The 20,254-nt window shown below is 32.5% G+C and overlaps 1 protein-coding gene across 2 annotated transcripts; it reads right to left on the reverse strand.

Annotated features, from left to right (window-relative positions):
- Nucleotides 1–32: 32 nt before the first annotated feature.
- Nucleotides 33–19,122, reverse strand: LOC116766796 (protein draper). 2 transcript variants are annotated; one of them, XM_061521729.1, is made up of 20 exons: nucleotides 18,986–19,122; nucleotides 18,783–18,901; nucleotides 13,648–13,862; nucleotides 11,782–12,077; nucleotides 10,816–11,062; nucleotides 10,556–10,687; nucleotides 9,982–10,099; nucleotides 9,459–9,670; nucleotides 9,112–9,257; nucleotides 8,646–8,796; nucleotides 8,198–8,304; nucleotides 7,699–7,860; nucleotides 5,974–6,180; nucleotides 5,185–5,340; nucleotides 4,514–4,690; nucleotides 3,615–3,782; nucleotides 3,350–3,508; nucleotides 2,671–2,841; nucleotides 2,292–2,420; nucleotides 33–2,220 (listed from the first exon to the last, which is right to left on the reverse strand). In XM_061521729.1, the coding sequence occupies exons 3-20, from the start codon at nucleotides 13,731–13,733 to the stop codon at nucleotides 1,958–1,960; spliced, it is 3,087 nt and encodes a 1,028-aa protein (XP_061377713.1). In that variant the 5' UTR covers nucleotides 13,734–13,862; nucleotides 18,783–18,901; nucleotides 18,986–19,122; the 3' UTR covers nucleotides 33–1,957. The 2 variants fall into 2 exon arrangements, with proteins under 2 accessions (XP_061377713.1, XP_061377714.1); XM_061521730.1 differs by having other exon boundaries at nucleotides 18,998–19,078.
- Nucleotides 19,123–20,254: the final 1,132 nt, after the last annotated feature.

Raw genomic sequence — 20,254 nt, forward strand, 5'->3', positions numbered from 1 at the left:
CTTTAGAAAGACAGAGTGGAAAATGAAACATCTTTGATTATCATTAAATTTATTATACATACAAAAATTTTATATCACAAACGAATAAACAGCAAAGTTCAGACGACGCTGCTGTGAAAATGTATAACTTTTTATTAAGTGTGACGAACACATTAAAGCTTAGTACAATATGAAAGATATGTGTAAATTTTCATAAGAATTAAGTTTATATTCTAATTTATTAATGACGTAACAACCGAAGGTGTAGATCATACAGCCAATGTCTAATATCTACAATTAAAATTTTACAATAGTCTATTATAATGAGCCAAGGTCGAAGTCATACATTAATAACAGATGATAAATTTGCAAGGCTTTTTTCATACACTATTTACAAAGTAAAGGCTTGTAGAGCACAAGTAATTATTGCTTTTTTAATACCATTTGTGAATATTATTTCAATTCATTCATGTACATAATAAAACATCACGCTGAACGTATTTATTTAAGAAAGTACATTTAAATAGATTTTTATATATGAAAGATGCTGGTTGAGCTGCCGTATGAGACATTTGAGTAGTTAAAAAAAAATTAACAACTTTATATCTGATAAAATAAAAAAAAAACACAATATAAATTATATGACGATTTAAAATTGTATATAATCAAATTTAGAATACATTTCAATTGATTTAACAATCATAAGCGTTTTTATATTTTCATATATATATATAAGGATAATTGAGTTTTTTTTAACTTTTTTGGCACATACATTGAGCAAATTCACTCAACATTTAAAAATAGGCCTCCCTACTAATCGGATACTTTATATTTTATAATACGCTATAATTATTTTGATAAAAAAAATATTGTTATATAATTAATACGTATATACGAAACCAACTCTTTATATGTCGTGACATAGTAACAAAATAATATAAAGTAATTTATACTATGAATAAATGTACAATTGATATGAAATATACAAATTCTTTAAATATCAGATGATAAATTATATATATAAAATGATTTAAATGACCCACTTAAAAGTTAAGAAATTGTTTAGCATTACAAAAACATAGAATCTATACATTACAAAACACTTAAAATCCAAAAATATTGATTTAAAAATATTTGCTATGAACGACTATGACTGAACACTGAACATTCGTATCTTGGAATGTGACTTGATTGCGTCCACTCATAATGAAATACTCGAATATTAAACTCTGGATCAAATTATAATACAAAAAATATATATATTACATAACAAAAAGGGGCAAGTAATTTGTACAAACTAAGTGTATGCTACATAAGTAATACATTACAGTGAAATTGCTATACTACTGAGTTAATTTTATGTAGGACTTAGTTCTCGAATTTGAAATCTATGAAACATTATTTGATTCAAAGAATTGTCTTATGTTCACACTTTATAGATTCTAACCTATTTTTTTTATAAAAATAGTCAATTACTAAATTTCATTAGAAGACTAATAAAAGTAATTACGTTTGAAATTAAATAATACTTATAAAATTAACGTAATATTTTCAAACATTTCACCTTAAACACTATACACATATTAATATACGAATAAACACTGCAACGATATACAAGTCTAAAATTTATTCGAACCATTTGTACATCCAAATGAATCTCATCAATGAGAAATATCTTAAAATTATAATAACTTTCAAAATACCATTAAGACAGAGATCTCTGTATATAACAACCACTGACACGGGAGCAAAAAATTACGTACCAAAAATATCATATATCGCCAATATATCATCAAAAAATATTATTATCAATTTTATTGCCAACGTCGGAAACAATTTTAGTACTATTAATAATTCAACCGGTCAACTACCGCGTTACCATCACGTGTTAGGGTGCTAATGTTTAACTGATTATATTTATCATCTTTCAACATTAGCACCGAACATTCTAGAACCGTACAAATTTATTAGCTAGTATCTATAGAGGTTGTTCGTGAGGCTCCTCTCTTGTGGGGGGTGGGGGTGGGGCCTCGTTGTCACTCAGTACTGAGGGCTCCCCAGGCTCCAGAGGGCCTTGGACTTGGGAGCCCGGGACTATAGGGACAGCAGTGTGAAGTTTCGGTAATGGCGGTATAGGGGGAGTCGAAGCCTGACCACCCCCAATGGAACCATTCATACGAACGTAGTGAGGCTTCCACGTGTTCGCAGGAGGGGTGTAATTCAGATGATCGTACTCCATTTCTGAAACAATGAATGTCATTAAGAGACTACTTCAATTAATATTTAACACGGCTTATTATATTTTCACATACCGTATCCCTCCTTGTGTTTGATCTCATCGTACACGTGGTCTAATTTATTGTCGTCCTCGATACAGTGATACAAATTAGGATTGGTCATATCAGCGTCCTTGTTCTTTATAGACGAGAAGGGATCGTAGGCTGAAATTAATTAACAGATATAGCACACGCAGCTATTGCTAATCTTAATTATATGTCATGGTATTATATATGTTCATAATTACTCAAAAATTAAACAGACTAAGCTCTGGAAATTTTAAATGTATTTAAAAATATATAAATTCGTATATTTTTCTAAGAATATGTAAACAACAGCCATAACGGTCGCACTACAGAAAATTTGTATTGTACAAATGTACCGTAATTTATTAACATATAAGATATGCCTTACTTCCATTAGAGCTGGAGGCGGTCATTCTTAGTTTCTCTAACGCCGCGTTACTAATTTTGCTGCTATTATCCAGATTGTTGAATATTGTTGAGTTGTTTAATAATGTCGTTGAATCGTCGCTACGCGTTGAATTCTGGAACGAGTACACCGGGTTGTCGAAGTGTTGTTGATCTGCAAAAAAAGTATATATATATATAAGATTTAATAATTATAATATCAACTTTAATACACTAGACTTATATATCCTTAATTATATTATGTTATCGAAAAAAATTATTGTTATTGTAATTATAATCAGTATTAAATATAAACGATTCAAACGAGATCATTAAGAAAACTATAATTAATACGAGGGCAACACCGAACACGTCAAAAATGACTATCATCTACACGAGGGTAATTATGAATTATTCTATTATAACTATGATAATGAGATGTAAAACTTTCGCGAGTATTCATTTAAATGAAACTAATATTTTTCGGATTATACTATTCGTATTTTATTATATAAAAAACTAAATCTTACTTATTTTGCAGCAACCGTCATCTCGTCCGCCCGCGATCACGGTTGCTGCAAAGCAACCTAAAGCTCGGGTGTATGTAGTTTTTCATATAATAAAATAAGCGTAGTAATCCGAAAAATATTAGTTTCATTTACAAGTATGATAATGTAACTAACCGGGCTGAGTGTTGGGGTCGGCGGTGTAGTGAACGTGAGCTATCTCTCTTTTGAGCGAGCGCACCCTTCTTCTGTAGTACAACAGCACGAGCACAGCTGCAGCACCGCAAGCTATCACAGCTACCAACATAACAGCTGTTAAACCAGCATTTGAGCTACCTGCAACATTATAATCTCATATTAAATTTATACTTTAAATTATTAATCTGGCAATTACTATATTATGTATTTACATTATATAGTATCAAATAAAAAATATAACGACCTCTAGCTTGATCTATAACTATGGCGTCGCTTGCTCTCAAGTCACAGTTCTCTCCTACGAAGCCCCGGTGACACACACAGCCTCTGACCGGCTCGCAGACCCAGTTGCCGTGAGACGAACAATTACATGCTTCCATGCAGTGATCGCCGAAGTAGCCCTCGGGACAGACTGTGGGTACACACTACATTATAAACCAATACTAATTATTCTTAATATTACTTCTATAATATATATTATGAATACATCCATACTCACACTGGGTACAGTAGTTGTACACAGTGTGAGTATAGATGTATAAGAATTGTAAATAGTAAACTGTAGGTCAAATAGTCCATTCTAGACCAACATTAATGATTAAATATATATATATTAATATTACTTCTATAGTTTTCTGGTGAAGACCACCAAATGAAGTGATAGTAATTTTAAATATTAATAAATGTACATTTTCATTTCCGATATGACTCATGATTGTCAATCAGTCAATTTGTAAACTGCCTAGTGTCTGTTCAACACATATTATGGTTTAGCCGAATTAAAAAAACTAAACAAAAAAGTAATTTATATCTCTCAAACCAATGGTATAAGTAGAAACAATTTACAAGTTCAATGATTGTATTTTTAATAGAAATCTTGTTTAATTCACAAAACATTTCTTATGTTAAGGTGTACACTAACATAACATGCAGATATCAAACAGTGTGAAACTTGACGTGCTCCGAGTTCCGACCGGCAATCGCTGTCAGTAACATTGAACATTTGATTGGATATTCGATGAGACTTCATCAAGAGACTATCCTTTTTCGTTTAACTGAAATGATCAGTTAAGATACATTGCACGATACTCGTTATAAGGCCGTGCAATGTCCAAAAGTATTAATAAGTAAATGGCAACTCACACTGTGTACAATAGTTGCCGGTGTATCCGGGCGGGCACCTGCAGTATCCGTCGTTGGGCCGACAGGCGGCGCCACGCGCGCACCGGCACGGCTGGGAACAGCCCGCGCCCCACCAACCCGGGGGACAAGCCTCGCCGCACAGGGACCCGCGCCAACCCGGCAGGCACTGACACTCGCCTGCAATATACATTATGTCATATTAACTTTATACAATAAAAGCTAACAAGACAAAATATAAATATTTTTTATGCACGTCTGAAGTGGGTAGTTGGAAAATATATAACGATCGGTGGTTTGTTTTGATCGATAGCCGCATCTGTATACCGTTTGCTTGATAAGGTAGAATTTTTTTAGTTGAGTATAACGAATATTCGTTGTATCTGTCTGAAGTGAAATTTCTTAAGCGACTTCCGATAAGGTTGCGTTAAACTTTTAAGGCTCCTGAGGGGGGGGGGATAAAAAGAGAAGGAGCGAGAGGGAATGCGTGGCGCTTAAACGCATGCGGGCAGTCAATTGTGACTTGTAAGTAATGTTAATAAAGTTTGTCTTAAAGAGAAACTTAATATTTTACCCCTTACTGTTTTCATTCCAAAATTTTATTGTTATTAAAATTTAGATGCAATTTAATTATTTCTTAAACTTATGAAGGCGTATTTCAATGTTTATCATACCAGTGACATGATGGCAGTCGGCTCCGTTCTTACAGTTGCATTTTTGTTGACATCCCTCGCCGTACGTGCCCAGCGGACACGGATACTCACAGGACACACCCGTGTACCCGCTAGCACAGCTGTACTCGCCGGTGGTAGGGTTACACGTCACATTACCTGAGAGGAAACAGATAATAAATATTATGACAAAAGGTGCACAGATAATAAATATTAAACTAAATCGAGCCAAGGAAGCCCGCTAAAATGTTATGACATTTTAATTTTAGGTATATATATAATGAAGAGATACTACACTATTATTAACTTCTCTTAAATTTTCAATTAAAATATACTTTTTTTAAATGTCCAATATTTTTTCTGAGACAATGCAGATTTAAAGTTTACAATTGTTTATGCGGAACATTTTTTCCCGTTCTGTAAGGAACCTTAACTTGTTTTGGTAAACATTCCTTGTTTGACTGTTATGCCACCTCTTATTTCGGTTTTTTTGTTTTCATAAACAATGTGTAAAAGAAACGATTGCCGATCACTACATTATAGTTAGCAACAATCGACTAGCATTGTTTACGATATTTGAAGTCAACCTTCTTTTCGTTCGTTTCGTTTGAAGTCAACGTTGTAATTTCTTATATAACGCATTGTGTAGTTACTTTGGTTGATGATGCAAACAAAACTGTGGTCATTGTGCTGAATATGAACCATGTTCGTATAAAGGTATGTTCACTTAGTGTTTTATATAAAGATAGCTAACAAATCCTAGAGTGTGAGGTATATATAAGGGATGTTCACCTAGCGGATGATGAGGACACAGCTGTTTACAGGCGGCGCCGTACGTGCCGGGCTCGCAGGGTACGTCGCAGCGCTCGCCCCTCCAGCCCGGGGCGCACTCACACCGTCCGCTCTCCGCGTCACAGGACGAGTTGTTGGCGCAGGGACACTTCTCGCTGCACTGCACACCGTACTGCCCAGCCTCGCATTGAGTCTCGCAGCGGATACCTAGATACGATTGACTCGAACTTAGTTATTTGTCACCTCTATTTGTTATAAGAATAATAATATTTTATGAATAACGCAATCATCTTAATTTTTTTTCGTAAATAATGTTTAATGTTATTATACGGTTGTCCAAATGCGTAACCTCTGGTTCTGTTTTTAATAGTAATTTTATCGTATAATATTTGATTATACCCATATTTAAAAACATCATTATTAATTCACATCATTATCTTATTTTAATGTACTTATTTGATTAAGTCATTTTAATACAATTATTGTTATTTATTAATTAATCTATAAATTAAACAAACATTTCAATATATAAAGGGGAATAATATTTTTAAAAAATGTTAAAAACAAACATGATATATGTTTTATTAAGTGTTGCCAAAATATGACATTTCCTTTAGATATACGTTGTCATTTACTATGGTAACTTTCAATAATCTGTCAACCCTGATGGCACCGTCGCCGTTCGTTACCGCCACTATCATCTTCGCTTCTTTAGAAATCTTCAGAGAAGAATTTATTACAACGGAAGTCACGTTAATATTTTCAATATCATGCACAGTCCAGGACACGCACCTATTATATACTTTAGTACGTCTCGTTTGCGATTTCACTTTATATTTCCCGTTCCTATATTTCTCAAATCTATGATCATTCATCTTCGTTAGATACATCAAAATGGATCTATCACCAGCGGAAGTGACATTCGTGATTATTTCGTAAACATCGCTATGCAGTCTCGTTTCCGGTTTCTCACACACGGTGTCATATAACACTGTTTTTCTAAATATACCTGTCACAGAATAAAATTATGTTTTTCTCATACTCACCTATTCTCCGTGAAAGACCTGGTTTAATATTGTTATAGTGAATATTTTATATGAATGATGAATTAGCTTATGATAGTTGCTGCATTTTGGGTTTTTGTTTATTTTTTATTAATAATAAATGAATATCGATACAATCACATGATACTTTATGAAAGTCTATGAATAATTTTTATAATAAATATAAAAAAATCTACAAGTGAAAGATGAAAATATGAGAGGAGTAAATGTCATTGATAACATTGCTGTTAATGAAAAGAAGTCTGTTGCGATCACGCGGCACAGTGGTTCAGATAATTAAGTCACATTCGAACGTTTTTCTTTGATACAACCCGCATTTACATAAAGAATTTTATACACTCAAAACTAACAAGACCTTTTCAGAGATGACAATGTATTTTACAGAGAAAATAACATAATATAGACAAATTATAAGATTATCGTTCCACAGAATTATGGATGTACTGTACACGAATGTACCCATAATGATATTGATTTTAGCCAGTACTTAAACTGTAAGCAAACTTTAAAGCCCAGTGTTGTGCGACGTACAATGTTTGATATTTTTGCTAGTGGAACAAATATCACGATCAAGTAGCTGTGCACGACTGTACTTTAACCTTTATATTAGTTAGTACTTAATGTGTAGGAAAAGTATAAAGGCGAGTGTCCGCGACAGTACCTCTCCAGCTGCTCTCGCAGACACAGGCTCCGGTAACGTGATGACATCCGACCGCGTTCTCAGTACAGTCGCACGGAAAAGAACAGTTCTGTCCGTAGTAACCGGCGCGGCAACGACGCTCACAACGAGGACCTTCATAGCCCGGCCCGCATACACACTCACCTAGAAACAAAATACAGATATATGTATATACATATAATAGCTAGAACAATTCATCATATAACGATGTACAGTTCTTATAGCAAAATATTTTTTTTTTTAAACTTTATTGTTTATTTATTACTCGTATACTCTGAATTGACGGATTTGTGGTTATTTTAATAGCTTATCCATTTTTCTATTTAGTGCAATCTATTGCTTTAAGATCTAGGAAAAGGAGTCGAAAGTTAGATCATTATATTCAGTTTGAAAAAGACCGAGTCGAGAACGATTGAGAATTAAGTATTAAAAATAGTAATTAAATATGAAGTGTCTTATAAACAAGTTGTAAGGCGCTCACCGTTTATGGGATTACAAGGAGCGTCGTTCTCGCAGTTACACGGCTGACGACACCTCAAGCCGAATGTCTTCCCGTCGCACGGCCGATCACATTTCAAACCATCGAAACTGCAATAATACAAGCCTTATTTACTACATTAACACGATACGTTCACGGATATCATATTCAAAATCTTATATAATATTAACATATTGATTACCGAAATTCAATGAGACATATACGTTGCATACAATCTAGAACATAACTACGAATAACGACCTAAAAATATTCAATAGATCGTGGTACAAGTGGCGCCACCCGTGCCGTACTAAATATAACGTACTATTTTATGACTATATAATAATTAGTAATAAATTAGTAATATACCTATCGATATTGTGGGAATCTGATGCTGAATATGGATAGCTATTAATTGTTTAAATATTAAATAATAATAGTATTTATTGACCCCGGTTTGCAGTCACATTGGCCGGTCTCGTGTGAGCACGAAGCGTTGTTGCGACAGTCGCACGTGTCGGCACAGTTATCACCATAGAACGGGTAGGGACAGGGCTCTTCGCACCGCAGACCACGGTAACCCGGCGCACACAGACATGAACCTGGATATATACATATCGTTAGATAGCTAGATAGATATCTGTATATCACGAGATATATTAGGTGAGAAATATCTATTCACTCTTCGATATTTCAAGGTCATCGAGAAATTATAGAAGGACAGTAAATTATTTGTTGTAACCATCTCACATGAGAGGCTCATTATTTAATTATATTTTATATTTATTATCTGTGAAATTGATATAACCGGTTTCTTCTTGAAATTTATGACATAAATATGAATATCAAACTCCGGCCACTGCTAACTAGTATATCGATGCGTATAGGGTTGGCGAGTTAGTGAATTAGTATATCACCATTAACGGGTGAGCAGTGTCCACTGTTTTCACAGCGACAGGACGATCGACAGCCCTTGCCGTACGTTAGTAGAGGGCACTGTCGAGCGCACGACTCGCCCGCCCACCCCGCGGCGCACTCACACGCACCCGTCCAGGGATCACACCTGGGAATTATAAGTACATTATATATATTACTATCGAAACAGATAATAAAATTTTAAAAACATAAAAGAATTTAGTATAAGACTGACAAGAGCATTTAGTATTTGTGAGTCATTGTCCCTTGCATTTTTTCTCATTCAATTGAATTATAAAATTCAGTAAAAATCAATAATAATATTAGATAATTTCCAATAAAATCTCACATATCAGTAGTTGTGGGATTACACTCGCAGGTCTTATCACAGCGCGGGCCCCACAGACCGTTCGGACACGCTCGCCTCTCACATCGGTCGCCCTGCCAGCCCGGTTTGCAGGTGCACGAACCGTCCTTGGGCGAACACTCGCCCCCGTGTTGACACTTACACACGCCAGCACATGACACACCGTATGTACCCAGTGGACAGGACTCTAGACACTGGGGATGATATATATATATACTAATATATTATATGAGTAACTTTGTGATGATGTTTTGATATGTGAAAATTTTTCCTTCACGAAACAAATTGTTGAATGAATTTTGATACAATATTTCAGTGATATGTGTATCGCTGAATTAGAATCGTATTTTGAATGAAGTCACGTGACACAGGCGATAGATGTCGCTGATGGATTACCATATGTATCATTACGATACACTTCATTCATATCCCTCGCGTCTAGTCTAATTCGATGTCGGGCAAACACCAACATATATAAATTTATATATATCTATGAGCTATATACCTTGTCCCCAGTAAACCCAGCTTCACATTGACATTGACCGGTCACGTGATGACAGCTAGCGCCGTTCCAACACTCGCAGGTCCTGCTACATTTATCTCCCCAGCGACCGGCTGGACATCTATATTAGAAACATAAAATACATAACATATATGACTTTATAAAACATATGAGAGAAAGAAAATATAACACATGACATAAAAGTATATCTATTATATAAATAAAAGTAATATTTTCCGATTTTACTACGAGATTTTTATTATTTTAAGCTACATACTCCCAACGTTTCGTTTGCAGCAAAGTAAGAAAATACTAATTTTATTTAAAATAATTTATTCACCACTAGTTTACACGGAAAAAATATATATGCAGGTAAAATATATATGCAGGTAAATATACATGCAGGTAAAATAAATATGCAGGTAAAATATATATGCAGGTAAATATACATGCAGGTAAAATAAATATGCAGGTAAAATATATATGCAGGTAAATATACATGCAGGTAAAATAAATATGCAGGTAAAATATGTAGTTACATTGATGAGATAAGATACTTAAATCGTTAGATACTAACTTATTGGCGCATACTTCACCGGTCCAGCCGGGAGTACACTCGCAGTCGCCGGTGAACAGGTTGCATTTAGCGTCGTTTTGACAAAGACAGGATAACGGACATATGTCGTTTTTGGGACACTCCTTCTCACATCTAAAAAATATATCTAGATTAAGGCCAACGAAACAAAAGAAGTGTTGTAAATAAACTGTAGTACTTTCGTTAGTTTAATAATAATACGTAATACAGTGAAAGGACTAGTAGGACGTGTTAATACTTACAAAGGTCCGGTGAATTCGCGTGGACAAGTACAGGCGCCGCTAGCGGGATCGCAGGTGCCATTGTTCTTACAGGCACAGATCTGTTCACAGTTTTGACCAAATGTTGGAGGTGCACAGGCTTTCTCGCAAGCATCTCCCCACCAGCCGACTGCGCATGCACAGTCGCCTGTTAGCGGCTCGCATGAACCGCCGTGCATGCAACGACATTCGTTCTGACAATTCCTACCCCACTTACCGTCAGGGCATGCTGGAAATTTAATATATATATTTTTTTATAATGACATTTGTTAAATTGAAATAATGTTAAATAATTTAATAAAAACAAATCCGATAAAATTTTACGAACCTGCGCCTTACAGGATATCTATTGAATTCTATTATAAGAGTTTTTGGTAGTTTAATATATATATATTTTTAGATTTTATGTATTTTAGCTACTCGACTATTAACACTTATGTAAATCGCATATTTTATCAAATATTTATTTCTTCCCTTAGTTAAAATCGACACTATTTTGTAAATTTCTATCGAACTACTTGTAAACCAGTAAATAGCAAAATATTGACATATTCATAATGCACTTGAACAATAAAACTAAAGATATGGCAATAGTTAAGTGTATACGAAGATAATGTTTGAAAAAACTGTATCATCATGTTATTGAATTACAAACAAATTGAATATAATGCGTCCAATAAACTGACAAGGCAGAATATGATGTTAATCACGACCACCGCTTCCCTAAACCCCTTTAAATTCCATTAATGCGTGATATCTGCTAGCATACATGGATAAACATATGTCGTAGGGCATTTGACATGAGGTGGCGAAGTGTTTGGTGATTCACCAACTTTTGTAGCATAAGAGAGAATCTGACACTGCTGAATCATACTTATCATGACAACAGAGGCCGTTTTAAGCAAGCAGTATATTATCGCTACATTTGACTGGATAATTTTCACTCACATATATCACAGGCGGGCCCTCCGTAGCGGTGCGCACACGCACAAGTGTTGGGGGCCACACATTTCCCGTGAACACAGGCCTCCACGCACACGGGCACGCACTGCCTCCCCTCAGGATCCGGAGCGTAGCCATCACAGCATTGCTCTATAGGACGCTGCTTTATCAGCTTTTGTGTTTTAAATACTTGCTTGAATTTTATATTATATTTTGAACATCGTGGGGGCACATTGAAACACCAAGCGTACTCCTTCACTTGATACGGCTGCTGTGCGGATACTCGTATTACTGTTGTGTATCTAGAACGATATACACAAAAATAATTTCAACTCTTCTTTGTTAGTTGGTGGGTGGTTTGTTTTTTGAAATTTGATTCAACGTCCGCAGAAAATTGTTTATCTAATGGGTCAATTAAGTTTTAAGTGTCAATTTGTATTCGATATCTCTTATGACTTCCAGTGACCAGTTACATACATCGAGCAAGCTTGAAAGCAAACAATATTAATAATATTTCCATGTAACATAATAAAATTATTATGAAAATCTTCTAGTTTAATCGTAAACTGTAAATTTCTTATATGAAATCATCATAAGCACTTTAAAATATTAACATTTATAAGAAATATATATTTTAATTTTATTTACATCAACACTTTATCTTTATGTTTCTCTATTAAGATAAAATATGTTTAGAATGAATTAATTAGTAATGCAGTTAAACGGTCATTAAAATTAAAATAATAGTATAATTTTTGGTTTGCTTCACCTAATTACTATGAATGAGAATAAAAACAAAATACAATACCAATGAATCAATAAAATATGATATATTTTGGGACGCTCTATTTCACATGTTAGTCTACATTTTACGGTTACAGCTCCCAATGATACTATGACTTGTACTGTATGTAGTATTCGCAAATCCGTTAAAATTATTTTCAAACAAAGCAATATTGTACAAAACTTTATACGTCTGAACTCTGAAATTGCTCTCGTAACACCAAATAAACGTGACTTTTTACACAGCATGGTATTTTAAGTACGGAATCTAACTTCAGACCAACACCATAATATACCACAGACTAAACATCACAATGACCAAGCTTATAATTTTAAAAAAAATACTAGTTTTATTCAGTACATTTTTTTTTATTACCTTCATTGACACACATCTAAATGTGTACGGTCTAATTGTTTTGTTAATGCAAACTAATTCGAAAATATAAACGTATCAAATAGCGGATAGGTTTTAATTCACGTAAATTAGTTTAATGGCACAATTAGAATTGCAGAAGCGTTTCTAGTCTTAAGTTCTTCAACTCTTTAATGAATAGTTCAGATGAAAAATTCCGTATCGCTAGTGTTAACTTTTTTATAGCCCTCGTTAAAGTTACAAGTAAAACATTTTCAACATTTTAACGAACTATATTTTATTTATTTAAGAAGTGATCTATACAAATACAGGAATGAATAAAGAAACATGTTTTAATGTACTACTTTTATATATACAAATATTACGCTGCAAATTAGAATGATACTACAAAAGAGCTTCAAAGACTTGATTTCGTTATGTCATTGATATTACACCATAGCAAATTTACACCATAGCAAGAACGTTTTAATGAGACGAAACTTCTTAGAATTTAATGGATTTACCGTGGGGGTGCCGGGTCCATCGCGTTGCAGGGAGAGGAGCTTTAACAGTTTCTGTGACTTGCGACTCAGGTGTAGGTTTAAGGGGGCCCTATCTAACGCGCATTAAACGCTCACTTCCACTGTAAAAGCTCCTCTCTCTACCTAACCAAATTTGAAAATAAAGACCAGTTTTAAGTATACTTCTACAATATTGGAGATATAAAATGTACTCACGATTCCTGCTTAGTACAAACGTTAGGTCCTTCCAGTAGGGCTGAGACCGATGCAGCCAGGAACACCAGAACTCCTGCCGTCAACATATCTGCTTCAGTGGTGTAAACACGACTCCATAACAAAACCGATGTTTGCAAACTCTCACAATAGGCATTCAATACTTGTTTAAACTTTCCTCGTTATTCAACTTTAATCCAGTTCGTACGACGTTTCCTCTGTAACAATGCCATATTTATTACGAGACATAAAAAAATCGTATTGAATTTAATTGCGGAAAAATAAATATTTATAATAAATATCATCTACATATAAAAATATATGACTGTATTTTAATATGGAAATTTAATAAATATACGATAGACTTGCATTATTTGCGAGGAAGGAAATACTGAAAGACAAGGGTTTGACACAGTTTTAAGTAACAGAGTATTCCTTCCAAAATCACATATATAGAATGTATGTAATTATAAGGACGGAATGTAATTAATTAAATTAAACGTGTATGAAGGTCTCATTCGGTGTCGCAAAATCAAGGCTGGAGAACAGTCTGCGCCCAAATCATTTCCGGCGTAAGTCTGTGTTTAAAGATAATTAAATTTAACACATTTGTATTTATAACATGTATCTATATATAAAATGTCCTCTCGCCCCTTTAGATTGTCCCCCGCCGAGTCTGAGTCATTGGGTACGCAGAAATTTAAAGACAATACATTATTTTCAATATCCGTTTGTATGTTTATCTGTCTGTTACAATAGAAAATCGTTATCAAAAACTATGTAAGCATTAATTCACTATAAACAAGATGGAACCGCACGAACCACATTCAGAGCATAGCGTTATATGTACGTCACATCTAACGCTACAAATTGCTAGAAATGGCTTATCATTATTGTACACAAATAATATTACGTATTTGTGTATAATGAAATATCTACTCATATTTTAATATGTGTTTATTGGTAATTGCTTTAAATTTCAAAATATTCAGACAACAATAAACTGGTAATATCTTTTTTTTTTTCATATTTTCGCAGACCACCTAAATAATTAAGTAAGTATTAAATAATATATTCTACCCCTTTCGAGAACTTTTTTTGGCTAAAACAAACAGCGTAATTTTATTTTAAAATGGTCGAAGTTTTAAAATGTAGGTAAGTGAAAATGTTTGTATCAATCGACTGTCTGGATATCGAGGTTACGATAACAAACGTCTTCATTGCTGAATATAGATTAAAAAAATTCTAGTAATTATGCGTAGTTAGCAATAGGTTATAATTAAAGAAACCAATGCAAACTGTTTGTTAATGTTATGCAAACGGGTTAACTGCTAGATGGGTTTATATGGAATTCTGACCGCCTGGGTTTAGTATGGGAAGTTTAAATACATTCATGGTTTGTAATTAAGACGTATCTGATAGCTTCCAGCTGAATTGCTCACGAACCAGTTTAACATATATATGAAAAACCACAGCTAAATAATAAAACATTTCATTTAAATTCCCTCTTTGAACATATATTTATAAGATCAAATATATACATAGTTTGTAATCATATCAAGTACCCTGATGTAGTAACCATGAATAAAAATAATTAATATGTATATACATTCAAAATTATCATTTATGTATATATGTATTTAAGCCTAGTTTTGCTCGCCTGATGAAGACTATATTGTCCAAGTGGATGAGTGGGTTGGATCTAAAAATATCTACATTTCCTACGAGCACATATGCGATGTATATGCGAAAAACAGAAATTTGTGCACATAACATAACTTTAATTATTTGCGTATGTACAAATATTATTCAGATAGAAAAATTTTAGACACATTATATATTGTTATATTCTATTTTTATATTCTGTGAATATAGAAAGAGAATGGTATTTAATTGGTATACAAAAATTCAAATAAGAAAGCAACGTTGTAGGTCACCTCGTTTTGCTCGATGAATAATTCATAAATAATAGTGATAGACAAAATCTCTGTTTACATTCCTGATAAAAATTAAATTTATATATTTAAGAAAGAAATTCCTTCGTTTCACAATCGTGAAGACCGTTAAAGCTATAAACATGAAATTATGCATTAAAATTCCACACAATATTTATGCACTACGTGTTTATAATAGTGATGTTGAAAATAATAAAATATATACATTTATTTTATAACTTTATAAATTATTTGAATGAAAAAAAAAAACATTATTACAAGGAAAATAAAATCAAAACAATATTTAAATACATCGTTTTCGCTAGCACAAAAATTGCAATAATATACAAGTGACTGGGGCATATGTCAGTAATATTTTGTAAACAATGATCATGGTTTTGCAAAACAGTAATAGCTACCGCTATGATTAAACGGGTCACTACGTGTGGGTATGAAATGTGTTACCAAGTACAAACATACACAGTTGCGGATCACATTTAAAAAATTTATTATACGCTTGACATAGATAACATGAAACCAAAGACGATAAAAAAAAACTAAAGAATCTATAGATCTAATGCGAATATATATGCTATAAAAACGCGTATATAGACACGTCATTATATTAATATTAGCTATTTTACAATATAAATACGATACTCATATAACTGTTAGCAATATATGCTGTACTGTAATGCGATCCTAAAAAAAATCCCATATCTATAAACTCAAGTACAAACGTGTTTAAATTTTATTAACCTTATCTCAGTACGTGTAAACTTCGTCTCAGTGACAGTCCGACGGCATCATCCCGGATGTAATAATGATAAAACATTCAATTACCAGGAATGAAAAAAATGTTTACAGGGACAGTTGATATAATGTTTCACATTTCATAAGATTGAAACGAATGTGTCAATAAAATTATAATATCATCCACATAGCAAAAATTTAAGTTACATGCAGCATAAACTATTTTATTTAATACTTATATACACATTACGTTGTATTAATATTATTATGAGAGTCAATATTTGTGAATATAGATTTGTGGACGTTTTTTAATCGTTCACGAAAAAGTTGCTTAATTGATTTTAATGAGACTTTCTATTAATGTAACTTACACATCAGAATAACACACTGACCATAATTTGTAGTGATATTCCGTGTAATTAAAGAAGGAACACGATAAAACTGTTGTAGTCTGTGTAAAGTCTTGTGTTTGACAATAGATGGAGCTGCCGGCTAATTACCATATTACCATATTCATTCAGCACACATTTGTTTTTTTAAACCAAATCCCAAAGTCAATGCAAATGAGTAACAACCAGAAGTTACTATAATAGAATAAAATTTTGTTATTATAAATATTATTCAGACAAAATTAACACTCAAAAATAATAGAATTCCAAAACTAATTTATGTAGCATAGCATGGGATAGCACTAATTGTACTAATTACTGATTAGCAATCTAAAAAGTAATGATTTATTGATTACTGATAATTATTTTATATGTCATGGGTGGGCAGCAACTGTTGAAGCTGCCAGGCTTATTAGGAAGAACAGCATTTCAAACCCCAAAAGTTTATAAGATCTTAGAAATTATTGTTGGTGACAAACAAATATAAGGATCCATATGATTTTGCATAGATTACCTAAAAGCAAACAGTTATGATCTTGATGAACATTATATATCAGTGAATATATCAAATTCACATTAAAATTTCATATTAAGTAGTAATTTTAAGTACTTCATTATAAGAACTGTCATATGTACTGTCAGAAAAAAAAATACTTTCACCATAAGTTATAATTTATTAATTTTCATAAGAAATGTCTCCTAAAATCATAATGGATTTTATATAACACATTTCATGATGAACAACACAAAGAACGTTTGACTTAATGGTCTTTAAAATTGAAACCATCAAGACGAAAACTGTCTATGATATTCAAAACGTAATAAAAATACCTTTTGTTGCATGACATTGCCGGGGAATATAAAGGAATAATGTGAGTATATTTTATTATATACATAATTTTCTTTTAATCCACTTTTATTTACATATCAAAGTTAAATAAAATTAAAGAAGTTTAAAATGTGTGTATGCATCTTTTTGGGTGACAGTAATAAATGAATTTTGTTTGAATGTAAAATGAGGTTATATATTATTGTAAACAGTACAATGACATAACCATTTAATAAAAACAAAAACAATTTTGTACAAAATAAACATTTTCTTCATGCGCAAAGCATAGAACTGAAATGTTTTTTCATAAATGTACATTAATAATCTTTCTCCGCTAATAACCAACAAAAAGCTTTTAATTACATTTTTGTTCACAACTAATTACTATAAGAGTATTTTGGTACTAATTATGTTTTGTAATTATGTATTAATTATAAAACAGCTGATCTAATGTGTCATACATCTTAGCCTTACCTTCCATATTACTCATAGATTACAATGAATTAAGATAACCTCAGCTTCAGTTTTACAACTAATTAACATATGTAATGCTAATTAACACAATGATCTGTGAGTAATATGACCTATGCACTGTGGAGCTTAGTTATTATTATTCCATTGATAAAAAAAATATACGGACAATGAATTTATTATCTTGCAATTAACAACTGCATTGTACAGTTACAAATAATTTACAATTTAAAATATTGTTTGATAAAAGTTGGATTTTTTTTTTAAGAGGTCAACTATTTGTATAAGATAACTAAATGGTCAAATGAATATATTTTGAACAAAGGCTGTTTACTTTTATAGATGTGTAAACTTATATAAAGTTACATTAATAACTATAAATTTTTATAACTATAGCATTTAATTTAAATAACTATGACATTTAATTATGTAATAAATAAAAATTCAAAAGATAATCGTTTACATATTTTAAAGGAGAAATATTTTTTTCATATTTGATACTTGTTTTGTTTTATAACATTCTATAAACATAAACATCATGAATGGAGCTAAAGATTTGTAAATATTTCGTTATCTATTGATAAGAAAAATAACAACAAATAAAAACTCTATAGATGGTAGGTTCTGCTATCTAAATGTTTTGTTAAATGTTTTTTATAAATCAAAAGTACTTATTCATTTGAAATTAGTATAAAAGAAATGAAAATAGGTCACATAATCATTAGCAATAAAAACACAAAAACTTTAATTAGTTTCACTTACCAGGAAGCAACAAATTATCTGATTGTACCTAGATACTGACACAGTGATTCACTTATTTACACACCAGATTTCCACTACAACACGGCGGCAACAAATTGCGAACAATGACATCCAATCACCTTTATGCAAAATAATACTTAAGTTTAATAATACTTAAGTTTAATATTTTTTATGAGTTTATAGTTATATTTTCGAAGCTTTACCACAATACAGACTTGAAGAAAACTTCTCATTCACTGTTTAGTACACAAGTCGAAAACACGGTACACTTATAACTGAACACAAATTGTAAATTGAGATTTCAGAATTTGGACACTGTCCATTGATGTATTTTTTTTTTTTAATGTTTTTACGGCTGTGGATACGAGTCCTTTTGAGTCCATTGATGTATAAGTGTCAGTGTTGCCAGAGGTAAAAATTATAATTTAATAAGACTCTTTTTTCAGTTCTGCCAATAAAAATTTTTCGATTCCCCGCGTCAATGTTGTCAATTCCCCGCTGGTTTTTGATTGATTCTTCACATATTCCCCGAAATTATATCTTTGGAATAAAAACACAGATTTATTAAAAAATTGTTTTATACTATTAGATTTATTATAAACTATACCGTTTAAAAAATACATTAAAAATTTACAGACTATGTCATTGATAATATTTGAAAATAAAGTAAGGGCCACTGCTTATTATACGAGTATTCTAATGCAGGTACAAAAAAAGTTTTTATTTTAATCTTAAGTGGCCCTTATTTTATTTGGAATAGTAGTACATATATTATTTTTGCCATATTTTCGCAGTTATCATATTTCGATTAGGTTCAAACTTTAAAAGATTACCCGTTTTAGCTATACCCTGTTAATTATACCATTAAAGCAGCGATGCTATCATTGTTGAGACTCCCATGGTACGGTGTTATAATATTATTTAAGTTGGTCAAGACCCTCTCCACAGACGCGTTTGAAAAAAGTCATATCATCTGAAAGCCTACTACTTCTTCTTTATTTTTAAACGAAACCATACCAGCCGTATTCTTTAAATTTAAAACCTTAGGCCAGAACTCAGCGAGTGGCATAGATTCTTATCCTAAGCCCTTTAATTCCAGAAGCGTGTTCTCGCCATTCGTTGTAAACAGTTTGTTGATCAACATTTTTTTTGAAATTGGGAAACGTGTTAAAACTCCACTCAACGATTTAATATTGAAAGCCTGCGCTTCAGATGGCTCGACGACAAAAGTCAATTTTAACAAATGATCGCTGAAGTCATACCTTCTTACAATGTCTAAGGTTAGTTCAATAAAAAAAGCTTAATAGGATTTATAAAATGCATCCAAATCAGTACTGGAAATAGTTTGATCCATATGTAAATTGCTAATATGTACTTTCATTTGCTCTCATACCAAGATACGGTTCTCCCTACGCTAACCCACAATTCCCCGCTAAAAAGGGATTTTCCTCGCGACTGGCAGCGCTGCTCCT

Source organism: Danaus plexippus, chromosome 10 (genome assembly GCF_018135715.1).
Source record: "Danaus plexippus chromosome 10, MEX_DaPlex, whole genome shotgun sequence".
In the NCBI taxonomy this organism is placed as follows: domain Eukaryota; kingdom Metazoa; phylum Arthropoda; class Insecta; order Lepidoptera; family Nymphalidae; genus Danaus; species Danaus plexippus.